Here is a 14,356-nt window from a genome sequence, read left to right as displayed (position 1 = left end):
TAGTATTCCACTGTATGGATATGTGACAAATTCATTCTGTTATTAATGGACATTAGGCTGCTGCTGCTTTTTCATTATAATGTGGAAATAAGCATTTTAGTATTTCTTTTGTCACATAAGCAGTATCTCTAGACCTACAATTTTGAAATTTGTGGTACAAGCCCTGTGAGTATGCAAAGAATTTCCATGCAGCATGCAGGTGTGCTCTTAGGGAACTTCATGGACTTTCACCTTCCATGAGTATTTTCCACAGCTGTTCTGCCTAAGGATGAACTTAAGAAGGTGAGGTTCTCCTTTCCTGCCTTCCTTTAGCAGTTACCCTATTCCCATGTTATAAAAGGAGCACATACCTTTCACCCACTTCTGATTGTACTATAATGCATCCTATTAAGGTGTCCTAACCTCAGGAGCCCCCAAGAGACAATTTGAAATATTGGTGTCAGTGCCAAGAAAGTGAATAACTCTATTTGCATCAACCAAATAACCAAAATTAATTTTTGATCAGTTTGACTTTTTATTTTTTGGTCTTATAAGCTTAGGAGTTCAAAAATGAATGCCATGATTATAACAAAACTCTCTTCTCGTCTACTTATGTGAAAAGGATTTTTTTTTTTAACACTTATGTTTATAGAAATGAAAAACAGGAATAGAATTTATACTTGGCCTGACTCATTTCATGGGGAGCAGGCAACCAGGAGCCAGTGGCCTGGCTGTGCAGTGGGAGTCTGGTGCTGGAGATGTGGAGGCCTTCAGAGCCATGAGTAGGCCAGGCAGAGGCAAGCATGTGGTCTATGCAGCAGCTCGTTCCTGTGTCAAAAGGGCTGAAGGTCAGGCTGAGGCTGCGAGGTCACAGAGGGACAGTCTGGGCCCATGGCTGGGGCGGGCTCCACGGCAAGTCTTCACACCAGGTTGCCTACCTGGGGAACTACAGGAGAGCCGCTTCCTTCTACTGTGCCCTGCATGCCTTTTACTGAGAAAACTCAACATTGTGCTGACTTTAAAGTGCACTACTTAAAGGAGTTCCAGTATTGGAGGGCATATATTGAAGGGTGCATTCAGAGGTGAGGCAATAAATTGGTTACTGACAAAATATATGAGTTTAGGAAGAAAATGATGTAAAATTTCCAAATCATCAAGTTTTTTGTATTTTTAAAATGAATGATGGTTGGAGGTACTGAATTACTATGGCATTTAGACCCAGTTATATACATTTTGATCCACAGGCCAATGCTTTATCCACTAAGCTAAATGATACTAAAGTTTACTGAAAACTATTATGTTAAAATTTTTGCCAAAGTTATACTTAAACTGCAAAGGAGTACATGGTTTTTCAAAATTCCTTTAGGATTTTTAGGGACTATGAGAACAAAATGATCAGAGACTTGGTGCTAAGAGAATACAGCTAGAAGTGAAATTGCTGGGTCACAGGGCACAGACAACTTCAGCTTTATAAGATACTGTAATTTTGCTCTCCAAAGTGGATATACCAATCCAAATTTCAACTCTCAGTGCTTCCCCAATCATTGCCAACACTTGGTGTTATCTTGCCCTCGTTTAATTTTTTAATCTTTTATTTAAAGTTTCTTCTAAAAAATTGATTTTAGAGAGGGAGTAAGGGAGGAGGAAACGGGGGGGGGGGGGGGGGGAGATAGATAGATAGAGAGAGAGAAACATCGCCGATGTGAGAAAGACACATCAATCAGTTTCCTCCCCCCATAAGCACCCTGACCTGGATTGGATCTGCAACCTAGGTATGTGCCCTGGCCAGAATCGAACCTGAGACCTTCTGGTGCATGGGACAATGATCCAACCAACTGAGCCACATTGGCCAAGGCTAATTTTTTAATCTTTTAGAAAGGTTGATTCAAGTGTCCTGAAAATTTATTCACAATATACCTCCTTCCAAATTCTTTCCAAAACCAGGAAGCCAAGTTAGGAGGTTGAACCAGAGTGATCCCCCTCCAGGCTACCTGAATTCTGGGTGGCTGGAAGCCCTGACTGATTGCCTAGAGATGCTTTCAACCTCTTCGTGGAGAGCACTTGCTATGCCCCTGCCAGATACAGAGTGTTCCACTGTCCATCATGGACAAGGGGGTGTCTATGAAGCTGTGAGAGAAGTATGTTCCAGGTATCCTAGGAGAAGATAGGAAAGCCCAGGTGTGTGAAGCCCTAGATGTGTGAGGGAATTGGGAGTGGAGGTGAGAGGAGGGGGCTCCACAGGCCTCTAGTTGACTTACAAGTTACATACTTGTCTACTGGTAGCTGATGTCTGCTCTCTGTGGTGGCTGAACTAGTGGCATGGTCAAGTGTAGGAGACTATAAGTGAGAGCATTGTTATTTTAAAATACTTATAATGAAAAAAAAATCACTTGAATTTGAAATTAATTCACAAATCTCAGTATCATATTTACTATTACATTAGAATAAATTTCTTTATTGTTGTTTATCCTCACCAAAGGATATTTTTCCATTGATATTTTTAGAGAGAGTGGAAGAGAGAGAGAGGGAAGACAGAGAGAAACATCAATGTGAGAGAAACACATCGATTGGTTGCCTCCTGCAACTAAGGTACATGCCCTTGACCAGAACTGAAGCTGGGACCGCTTGGTCTGCAGGCCAATGCTTTATCCACTGAGCTAAACTGGCTAGGGAAGAACAGTTAAATTTTTTAAGTTTAATTCAGCTTCATAAGTTTTGAATGCTTGTGAAAATAAAAAGGTTTAAAAATCACTTATTTGAGGGGGGTTTCTCATTGGTGGCAATATTAAAATTTTTAAGAGGTTATCAGTTAAAACATGACAAGACTTTATTTTAAAGTTCTAGACAAATTCATGATTCTCAAATCTTCATTTTATTCTTCTCATCAATTATAGAATAAAGAATATGATCCCTGGCTAGTATGGCTCAGTTGGTTGGAGTGCTATCCCGGTATTCCGAAAGGTCACGTTTGATTCCTGGTCACGGCACATACCCAGGCTGTGGGATTGATCCCCAGTTAGGGTGTCTATGGAAGCACCCAATCTCTCCCTTCCTCTCTCTCTAAAAGAAATAAAAACAAACAAAAAAGACAGTTCCTCAGGTGAGGATTATAAAAAGGATTATTTTTGCTCCAATTCCTTCCAGCTTATACCAGTTTGGTGTACAATATTTTCTAATTATGTCAGGACATGAAAAGGTTGGGAAACCTTGATATAGGCAGGCAATGTGGGGGAGTTACTGGGTTTTCATAGCTCCATTAGAGCTATGAACTCCATTAGAACCATTTTATGTACTACCTTTGTAGAGATCCAATATAATTCATGCTATAGGCCCCAAGCAATTTAGGTTTTGAAGCCATGTGTTCAACCGTAAGCACACTTCCTTTCCAAGCCCGGCTCCACTGAATCCTTAACTTCCTTAATTCCTAGGGTGGTGGGAGAAGTGTGAATGTAATTTTCAATATGTAAGTTTCACAGTAAGCTATGTTTTGAGAGTATTTTATTTAATACATTTGTTCAAAGATGTCTATAAGCTGTTGGCTAACAAGGGTTGAAATTTTGGATGAAGAATCAGAGTTTTAGATAACCAAGTCTAATCCCTCATTTCACAGATGAGGAAACTGAAGCTCAAGGAAGAGTCTGGGCTCATGTAGCAGAGTCAGAGCGTAGAGTGGACAACAGATGCCAAGTCTCCTAGTTCTGTGCCTCACTGTACCAGCCTACACTTGGTATCACTCATATATAAATAGGCTTCCCTTTTTATATACATTTGTGTGTACTATTTGGTTCTTTAAATACATAAACATGGTGATTTATTCAGGAGTTAGGTGTGTCTAACAAGGATGCAGCAGGTATGATGACAGTTCCAAAGTGAGGCAGTGCCTAGAAGAAACTGTATCTGGAATGATTAAGGATGAAAGGAAAAAAGCCATTTTTTTCATAAATGACAGCTGTTTGCCTCAACATCCAAAATGAAGACTGCAAAGCCAAACTAAAGCAATATAGGGGTTTATAAACTATATTTAATACTGGCATATTGAAGTTAAGTTGCTTTTTTGTGTGCTAACCAGTCTATTGTCTGCTTTTAGGCTTATATATAGCCAAGGTGAGGTAAAACATTAAATTCTTCCCAACTATTCAGTTTAAGATTTATGATATATTCTCAAATTTGAGCTTCACTGTTCAGATTACAATAGGAGCTAACATATAATTATACACACTATAAGGAGTATTGCAGTTTATTTAATACTAAAAGTTTTCATGCTTCATAAACAATAAACTATATACCAATAACCACTTTTTAATGCTTTATTCATTGATTAAAAGAATATACATTTAACATAAACCATATAACATCAGTCATCAGGTCAAACATTCAGCTGGTTTCCTTACAGTTTCTGTCAGGAGTTATTTTATCTGATCACATTTATAAGATAAAATCTCACCACATCTGGCATTTACACACACTGTGCCAGTGGATTCACACTACTGATGTACATATAAAATCCGCATGGTATGTGCCCACTGGAGACAAAACAGTGCACACCTGTCAAAAGGTCATTTTAATATAAGATGGTAAAACCATTTGTAAAACACATATAAACTTTTTCCATAAATAGAATCATATCTGGACATCTGTTGCATAAATTGTGTTTCCAAAGCTTACAATAGAGCAGCCAGGTCTCAGCACTGCTGGGCACCCATGTTGGCTACTTTATTATTGCAGACTGTCCTTTAACATTAAATGCACAACATTCGTACCACTTAAAACTGGGGTCAGGTGGAAGTCTCACAGAGACCACGTCTGTACCGCGGTTGCCCTGAAACAGTTAAATCGGCTTTTAAAGCCTCTCAGATATAACAAGGTTTTAAAACATACTTCATGGAATGTTCTTCATGTATTATAGCAGCTCATACCTGTGATAGAACAAGTTTTCAGTTTTTCCTCTCTTCCTTTACATTCACTATTCACAGTGAAACAGGTGCATGTTTTTTTTTTTTCTTTTTTTGTGTTTTGTTTTTCAGAGTTCTGAGGTTGCTGACTGAGCCACAGCACAGCTGTGTACCATAGGTCGAAATTCGACCTTTAATATTACAATCTAGCAGAATCTGGCTGGCCAGAGTGGGCCGGCCCCTGCCAGCATGTGGGCACTTCTTCAGTTAAGTCTATTCTTTGGCAGCTGACACGCGCGCTGACAGAGAAAAATCCAGTGACTTGTTGCTAGGGATTTCACGACTAATGTTTGTTTGCAAGCATGTGTGTTTACAATTCTGTTTTTTGATTTTCTTTTAGGAGGTTTTACCCTGGAATATAGTTTCTTTCTCCCTCCACAACTTGAAATCTGGGCTTAAAAGCTAACTTGAATGTGTAATATAATTGATAAATAAAATCATGTCAGATATAGTTTCTAAAAATCCTACAATTTGAGTATTTGTTTATGTAAATGCATTTTAAAAAAAGGGTTAAGCAAGATTCTAACCTAATACTATACAAAATTCAGAATGGTAGTTGGTGATAATCAATTTTATATATGTAATGAAAGTTAAAATCTTGGCTTTTCTGTTAAAGATAACTCATTTGGGACATTATCCTCCCTTCCATTTTAAATAAAAATTAATGAAATGCTATTAGAATGTGTGAATGCAGTATATTGCATACAAATCCACCAGGCTATGGGTATATATCTATATATGTATAAAAATATTTTGGCTCCTGAGTTCAACTCTGACACACAAAGAATAAAATAATCAAAAAGAGAGAGTAACTCAGTGAAAAATAAAGTTAGCCAGCAACCTCAGACAACCTTCGGTTGTGTATCTTTAAGGTTTGGTAACAAGTCTATTAACCGTGAAAGCCCTATACATTGTCACTTTGAACTTCTAATCCAATACCCGACTATGTTCTTTGATCAAGAAGTAGAATATACATATATAATTCTATGAAGCTAATACTGATTAAACACAGCACAAAGGGATTAATTCACACTACTGAAAAAAACATAATAGGACCCTACTTGCATATGTAACCACAGGAATTGTACATTTTAAAAAAAGCTAAATGTCTTCGCTAAAGCTTTGCATCTCTCTGTAAAAATGACGATTTGGTTCAGTGAAGACACTGAGTGATTCGATGTCCATGACTGCGTGCCAAGGTTGACCCAGGCCCAGGGATACCTGCTCAATAAGGTTATGCACTGGATCCACATCCTGGTCGGCCAGTTCACCTTGGTCAAAATCAATGCTTTCTTCAGTGACTTCAAGTACTTTTAGATTAGAGCCACGAAGACGAGCAATGGCAATGAGGTTGTGTGCCCACACTGTGTAACCTTAAAAAAAAGCAAAACACAAGCACTATAATTTCCTTGCATTTTATTTTGTCTATATGATAAGTTAATCTTTTCCACAAATTGGTATCACAATGACTACTTTGGTCCTTTTCCTTTAAAAATATACTGAGATTTGAGAAGGAAGTATGATTGTTTAGCGAGCAAAAAAAAAAAAAAAGACTAAGTTTGATATTGTCTCCAAGAATTTACTGTGGGTGGTGAAGTGGAAGGTGCTGTAATCCTATTCCGATACCACATTTAGTAAAATCATACATGTTTAAAATATAACTTTATAACTGGATAATGATGTAGCATAAAGAAAAAATTTTTTTACTTCATATATGTGTCCATTAATACATAAACTGGTGTTTTTCATTAGTGAAAATCATTCATAGTTCAAAGTTATGAAGTGACACTTTAAACTTTAAAGATAAATTGTTGACTGTCAGTAGCAAATATGTAAAGTGCGAAACAGTCATGGGAATGATATATACTAACTTCAGAATAATAATAATCTCTGGGAAGGAATAAAATGGGAGGCTTTAGCTGTATTTAACATCTTATTTACTAAAAAAAGAAAAAAAAGCTTTAAAAAGACTAGGTTAAATTAACTTTGAAAATAACCTAACATTTCTTTATCCCATTCAAAATCCTCATTGTATTTATTACCTTCAACATTGGTCTATTCTTTGCTACTATCTCTGCTGGCTGACCAAATTACAAAACAAAACTTGAAAAGCAAGACACAAATGTGGCTAAAAAGAAAACAGAGGTAATAAAGGGAGTGTAAGATACGTTCACAGAGACTTCCTAATTTGTACCCTGTACATGTCTTATAAGTATCAAAAAGGAAGTAAAATGTTTTTCTAATTTATCAGAATGAAACTCTCTCTCCAAATAAGAACAGTTCACATTAAGATGAAAGGCCCCAGTATAAAATAAGAATATGCCCAATCAATGGAATCACCAAATAAAAAAAAAGTCATATAAATTAATATGGTAATACCTAGAATCTAGAAGATGGGGCAATGGGAATGAAAAAAAAATCATACTTTCTCTTCCTTCCATGTTATCTTTTTAAGAGATCTGTGATTAGAGGAAATGTTTTTACTGTCAGTAAATATGTATGTTTTCTTAGATATATTGATTTCAAATACCATGTTTGTGAAATGCCATCAATTGCGTGATGGAAAAAAAAGTAACAGGGAACTTGGATAAGAATCCTTAGGGTAGAGATGTGACTTCCTACTTAAGTGATGTAACTTAAAAACTTTAAAGTATAAAAATCTGCATATCAATTTGTTATAAGATTTCTTAACACTAAATGCCAATGTTATCTTTTATAGCATAAAACATTTCAGATGTAATACTGATATCAAATTAAACTAATCGAAAATCACCTACCATGAATTGCCAGAAGAGAAAGCTTTGTGCACCTCCATGCTAATAACACCAATGGATCTTCGTTTCGGTTATCACTAAGATCTGGAAAACCAGACGTGTCAATCACATCATTCATTAATATGAAATGAGTGAGGAACTTGTCATACTGCCTAGATATAAGATCAACAATAGCTCCCGAAACACAAGTGATGTAGCTGTCAAAATGAATCCTCTCTAGTGGTATACTGGGTTTCAGAATCTTTAACATGTCTTCACTCTTAATATCAAAAGCCATGATATAGACCCGGAGGCTGGGGCTCCTTCGTGACAAGGCTTTCCAATGCTCATCATTTGGCATGTTGTCCAGAGACTTGTGCATCACAGAAACATTGTGGACCAGGAGAGACAGTCGCTGCAAAGGCACATGGTTGCTATCGCTTAAGACTCTTGCCATCTCAGCTGTAAAGTCGCAGAAATCCAGGGCAAGTGAGCGCAGATTCACAAATCGCTCTAGTTCCACTGTAGTGATAAGGGTGCTGTTACCAGGAATATTGTTGTCCAGTAAACTCAGGTGCTCCATGGTGTTGGCAATAGAGTTTGAGAGAGATGACAGTGATGTTGGGGTTACTATTTCCAGCATAAACCCACAGGACAGCCATTTCAGTTGCCTACTATTACTCAGTATTTCTTCAAACAGCTGCTGAATTCTGTAAGAAAAACACATGCCACAAAGATCCTGTTAACATTAGGCTCTAATCTTTTAAAACTTTTTTTTTTAAAAAACAGGCAATGAAATGGCATGCAATTTTGAGATTTTCTCTCAGTTAATTTCTATCCAACTCACAAGTATTATCATAAATGCCATTAAAATTCACATTAAAATATAAGGAATAAGATGTATTAAACATATAGATGTATTAAAAATATAGAGATATGTTCAAGGAAAGCAGCATTTTATTCCAGTATAGCAGGAAAGACTGGTGACATACAATTTGTGTTATAGCAAAAGCAAGCAGAGAAATAAGTTTCACAAAGCAATAATTACCCAGAAAATTCCTTGATTTGTCTTAAAACTTATGACACAAAATGGCATATAATGGTTATTGTATTTCATTGTTAAGACATTTCCAGGACATATGTTCTTTTTAGAAAAATAATCATTACTCTTCTGATTGTATCATACCTTAAAATTTCTCAAAAAAACTGAAATGATTATTAAATAAGCCCCTTTCTACTAACTATATAACTTACTGCTTGATTTTTTTGCCATCAGGGTCCACCTTGCTGAGGTATGTATTTGACAAATTTCCTTGCTGCTGTAGAACGCTTATATCTCCAAAAAGGCTAAACTTCTGGAGGTTCCTATAAGAAAAATAATTTAAAATAATTGTCTAAATGATTCATATAAAAATATAAATATTAAAAATACTCAGAAGGGATATTCTAGGAAAGTTTCTAGCTTATTACTCACTTAATATCCAATTAAGGACTTTCAGTTTGTTCTGTACACACATGAAAAGCAATGTGATAAAGGAGAAACAGCATAAGCTCTCAAGAATGAGTCCTGGAGTATAACATTAGTTCAGGAACTCAATATTTTAATGACCATGGAAAAGTCTCTTAATTTCCCCGAGACTCAATTATTTATCAGTAATAATAATACCTACCTTAAAAGGTTTAAGGATAGGTGAATAAATATAAATATGACATATGAAAGAACTGTATAAGCTCTAAGTTTTATATAGATGTTAATTATAAAAATTTCCCAAACCAGTTAACTTAATCAATGTCTTAAATTCTCAAGGGTGGGGCACTGCCTTGAAGCTATCTTCTCAGTTAAGAATATTCTTTGACTAAAATCTAGAGAACGTCCCCCCCAGTTTTATGATCTAAAGTATAGCTGAGGATCAAGAGAGATAAAAACTATTTAAAAATCTTTCAGTTTTAGATAATTTTAGCTAAAAAACATATACGTTTCTAGTAGTAAGATTCTAAATAAAGTAGGAAAAAACTAATAACTGGATACAGATAAAAAAGCTTAAATGGCAACAATAAGCAACTAGAGATTCCACTTATAACACAAAACTTAGGGACTTGTGTGCATGCATATTAGTATAACCAATGGACACAGACCCTGGGGTGTTGGGGGTTTGCCTGGGGTGGGAATGGCTGGTGGTGGTGGGGGGGGGGGAGTGTCAATCGGGGAAAAAGGAGACATATGTAAAACTTTACACAATAAATTAAAAAATTAAGATTAAAAAAACATAGGATAACTTTTAATAAGAAATGTATAACCCACAAGAGTGATAAAAGATTTAAGTAAATAAAAAAAAAGATTTAAGTCAATGAAAAATAACATTTGATAGTATGTCCCATTTTTCCCAAATTAAATAACCTTAGTTTGATTAAAAAGCCTGATGATTCTATAATTTAGCATGAAAAATAATCATGAATTTATTAATTCAACCAATGAATACTGAGGGCCTATTAGTGCCTGGCACTGTGCATTCTATTGGAGACAAGACAATGATCCAGTACTGTGAAGGACAAGCATATGGTGTCACGTATCTGGGTATATCTGATATTGTGTAAGTCAGAGAAGGCTTCTCTAAATAAATTGATTAAAAGGGGATCTTAGGGATACTTGGTAGTTAACCAAGAGAAGGGCAAGGAAAAGTGTTATAGGAAAAAGGAAAAGCATGTGTAGAGTCCCTAAAGCCGAGGGCAGCAGAGTGAGCTTGAGATACTGAAAGCAATCCAGAGTAGAGAATGAACATGAAATGAGCCCATAGAGGTAAATGAGGTTCTATGTCAAATAAACATTCTTGGTTTTGTCTTCAAAACAATGAGATGCCCCAAAATATTAAGCAGGGTATAAAATGATTAAGTTTGTGTTTGGAAAATATTACTGCTGCGTTAGAACAACCTGGAAGGAGGTAGAGTCAAAGTGGGGAGACTAGTTAAGTAATAGAGATGACAGATAATGGTAGCTTGAACTGGGTTTTTGATGGTAGAAGTGAAGAAAATGGGCAATTTAGGAGCTAAATTGGATAGAAAGGGGTGCTGGATTATCTATAGGAGGTGATGGAGGGAGTAGTCAAGAATAACTTGTAAATTTTCTGGGTTGTGGAACTACACAGATGGTAGAGCTTTTTCATTGACACTGGGATTCTTAGAAAACAGATCAGAAATTAATTAGCTTTTTTGGGGGGGGCCCTGGAGGGTGGAGGTGAGGTATTAGAATATTTAGATTATATAACTATTTTGCATATGTTGAGCTTGAGGTTCTTTAACAGGGTCAAGTTAAGATGTCAAGTAGGCAATTCTAGGTCTGGAGCCAAGTAGTTATCTGGATGATAACTGAAGTCAAGAATGGGAACAGTGGGGCTTAGTTAGGGTAAGAGTATAAATGAGAAGAAAAGCCAGTAAAAAGTTGTTTTGAGGAACTTCAATAATTAAACTAGAGAAGGATGAGGCTACAAAAGAGAGGTGACAAGTTGGCGAAAAGTCAGGAGTGTGGAAATCACAGAGACTAATGGATGACTCTTTTACAAAGAATACAGTGATCAAGAGCTGTGTCAAATACTGACTTGAGGTCTTATAATATAAGGGCTAACTCTTCATTTGACTTAGCAACATGGTGATTAGAATGGAAGTTATTTTATGTGGTGTGGTTAGAAAAACTGGATGTGAGGAAAGAGAGATAGTAAAAAAGACAAATCTTAAAAAAAAATCACTGTGAAAAGGAGAGATGGAAGAGACATCTCGACAAAAATAATCCACAAAGATATCATTACATACTAGGACATCAAATCAAGGTAAAAGTGGTATGAAAGTGCAATATATTTTTATCTAATTTCTGAGGGAGAAAACTTTATAAGCCTAGAAATAAAAGAATAAATTAGAAAGAGAAAAATTTGACTATATAAAAATGAAACACTCGGTATTTAATAGCACATCTCACTAAAAAGGAAAAACCAACATAGTGAGAAAAACATTTGCAACAAATATTATTTTTATATATATACTAGAGGCCCGGTGCACAAAAATTTGTGCACTGGGGGGGGGGGGGTTCCCCTCAGCCCGGCCTGTGCCCTCTTGCAGTCTGGGACCCCTCGGGGGATGACCACCTACTGGTTTAGGCCCGCTACCCAGGGGATTGGGCCTAAACTGGCAATCAGACATCCCTCTGGCAGCCCGGGAGCCCTCGGGGGATGTCCACTTGCCAGCAGGGAGCAGACCTAAGCTCCAGTCAGACATCCTTAGTGCTGCTGAGGAGGCAGGAGAGGCTCCCACCACCACCACTGTGCTGGCAGCCATCAGCCTGGCTTGTGGCTGAGCAGAGCTTGCCCTGTGGGAGTGCACTGACCACCAGGGGGCAGCTCCTGCATTGAGCGTCTGCCCCCTGGTGGTCAGTGTATGTCATAGTGACCAGTCATTCTCAGTCGTTCTGCTGTTAGGGTCAGTTTGCATATTACCCTTTTATTATATAAGATAGAGGCCTGGTGCATGGGTGGGGGCCAGCTGGTTTGCCCTGAAGGGTGTCCCGGATCAGGGTGGGGGTCCCGCTGGGGTTCCTGGCCAGCCTGGGTGAGGGGCTGATGGCTGTTTGCAGCTGGCTACACCCCCTTTAGGGTGGGGGGTCCCCACTGGGTTGCCTGGCAAGCCTGGGTGAGGGGCTGATGGCTGTTTGCAGCTGGCCACATCCCCTTCAGGGTGGGGGTCCCCACTGGGTTGCCTGGCCAGCCTGGGTGAGAGGCTGATGGCTGTTTTCAGGCTGGCTACACCCCCTTTAGGGTGGGGGGTCCCCACTGGGTTGCCTGGCCAGTCTGGGTGAGGGGCTGAGGGCCATTTTCAGGCTGGCCAAGCCCCCCGGGTGACGGAAGCTCCCAGCCTCTCCTTTTTTTAAATTTTATTTTATTAATATATTTTTTATTGATTAAGATATTACATCTGTGTCCTTATCCCCACGTTATCCCCTACCCCCCCGCCCCCCGCTCATGCCCTGCCCCCCTGCACCCCCCCCCCCCCCGTTGTCCATGTCCATTGGTTAGGCTTATATGCTTGCATATAAGTCCTTTGGTTGATCTCTCCCCCTTATCCCCACCCTCCCCTACCTTCCCTCCAGGGCCCAACAGTCCAATCAATGCCTCTCCATCTCTGGATCAGTCCTTGTTCATCAGTTTATGTTGTTCATTATATTCCACAAATGAGTGAGATCATGTGGTATTTATACCTTAAAGAGTATCCTTCAGCATTTCATAGAATCCTGGTTTGGTGGTGATGAACTCCTTTAGCTTTCCCTTATCTGTGAAGCTCTTTATCTGACCTTTAATTCTGAATGATAGATTTGCTGGATAAAGTAATCTTGGTTGTAGGTTCTTGGCATTCATCACTTTGAATATTTCTTGCCACTCCCTTCTGGCCTGCAAAGTTTCTGTTGAGAAATCAGCTGACAGTCGTATGGGTACTCCCTTGTAGGTAACTAACTGTTTTTCTCTTGCTGCTTTTAAGATTCTCTCTTTGTCTTTAGCCCTTGGCATTTTAATGATGATGTGTCTTGGTGTGGTCCTCTTTGGATTCCTCTTGTTTGGGGTTCTCTGCGCTTCCTGGACTTGTAAGTCTATTTCTTTCACCAGGTAGGGGAAGTTTTCTGTCATTATTTCTTCAAATAGGTTTTCAATATCTTGCTCTCTCTCTTCTTCTGGCACCCCTATAATTCCAATGTTGGTACATTTGAAGTTGTCCCAGAGGCTCCTTACACTATCTTCATATTTTTGGATTCTTTTTTCGTTTTGTTTTTCTGGTTGGGTGTTTTTTGCTTCTTCGTATTTCAGATCTTTGACTTGATTCTTGGGATCCTCTTGTCTGCTGTTGGATCTCTGTATATTATTCTTTATTTCAGTCAGTGTATGTTTAATTTCTGACTGGTCCTTTTCAATTTTTTTGGCATTCTCATTAAGATCCTTGAAGGTCTCACTAAGTTCCTCGGAGGTTCGTAGAAGATTCTTGAGTAATCTTATAACTGTGTTTCTGAACTCTATGTCCTCCATTAGTTTGCTTTCCTCTGTGACATGTTTGTTTATCTTCGCATTTTTGGCTGACTGCGAGGAGCCTCTGTCTGTGCTGGAGACACCCTTATGTGTGTGGGTCCACCCAGCAGGGGCTACAGCAATATCAACAGATTTCTCCTCTTTGTTTGGAAGTTTTGGAGCTCTCTGATTCACTGCAGTTAGGCTGTAAAAGCGCAGGTGCCTACCTTGTGCAGCAGAGCACAGCTTGGGAGAGGATGTAGTGGGGCGGGGTCTTAGAGAGTTCCCAGGGCGGGGCAAACAGTAATGGTGTCGTCTGCAACCCCGCGACTCCGACTCCGCGATTCCCTGAGTGCCGTGCGCCCCCACAGCCCTGCGAGCAGCTCTGTGAGAAAGTCACCTTTGCTTTCCTACCCACTGCAAGAGAGTCCCGTTTCTCCCTGTAGGAGCCTGGGACCCCAGCGTCTCGCTGTAAATGAGTTCAGTGGGTTCGAGAGCTTGTCCCCTTCAGATTGAAAAAAACCAAGCACCCAGGTGCAGCAGCCTCGCGCGCGCACCCCTGTACCTCTGTTCTTGGCGCCGCTCCCCTCCTACTCGGTCTCAATGCGCTTTTTTCTCTCCTTCTAGTTGTAGAACT

The 14,356-nt window shown here is 38.8% G+C and overlaps 1 protein-coding gene across 2 annotated transcripts in view; it reads right to left on the bottom strand.

Moving 5' to 3' along the window:
* Positions 1-4,272: 4,272 nt before the first annotated feature.
* Positions 4,273-14,356, bottom strand: part of FBXO33 (F-box protein 33) — a 33,513-nt gene continuing 23,429 nt past the window's right edge. The window contains exons 2-4 of one of the 2 annotated variants that reach the window (XM_059659505.1): positions 8,939-9,049; positions 7,709-8,394; positions 4,273-6,304 (exon numbers count right to left, since the gene is read on the bottom strand). In XM_059659505.1, the coding sequence (XP_059515488.1) occupies positions 6,033-6,304; positions 7,709-8,394; positions 8,939-9,049 (1,069 nt within the window). In that variant the 3' untranslated portion in view covers positions 4,273-6,032. The remainder of the gene's footprint in view (positions 6,305-7,708; positions 8,395-8,938; positions 9,050-14,356) is intronic. The other variant, XM_059659511.1, reaches the window with a different exon arrangement.

This window comes from Myotis daubentonii, chromosome 1, assembly GCF_963259705.1.
Source record: "Myotis daubentonii chromosome 1, mMyoDau2.1, whole genome shotgun sequence".
In the NCBI taxonomy this organism is placed as follows: Eukaryota; Metazoa; Chordata; class Mammalia; order Chiroptera; family Vespertilionidae; genus Myotis; species Myotis daubentonii.
Note: the sequence above shows the minus strand (reverse complement) of the source record. Positions and strands in the feature narration are given on the sequence as shown.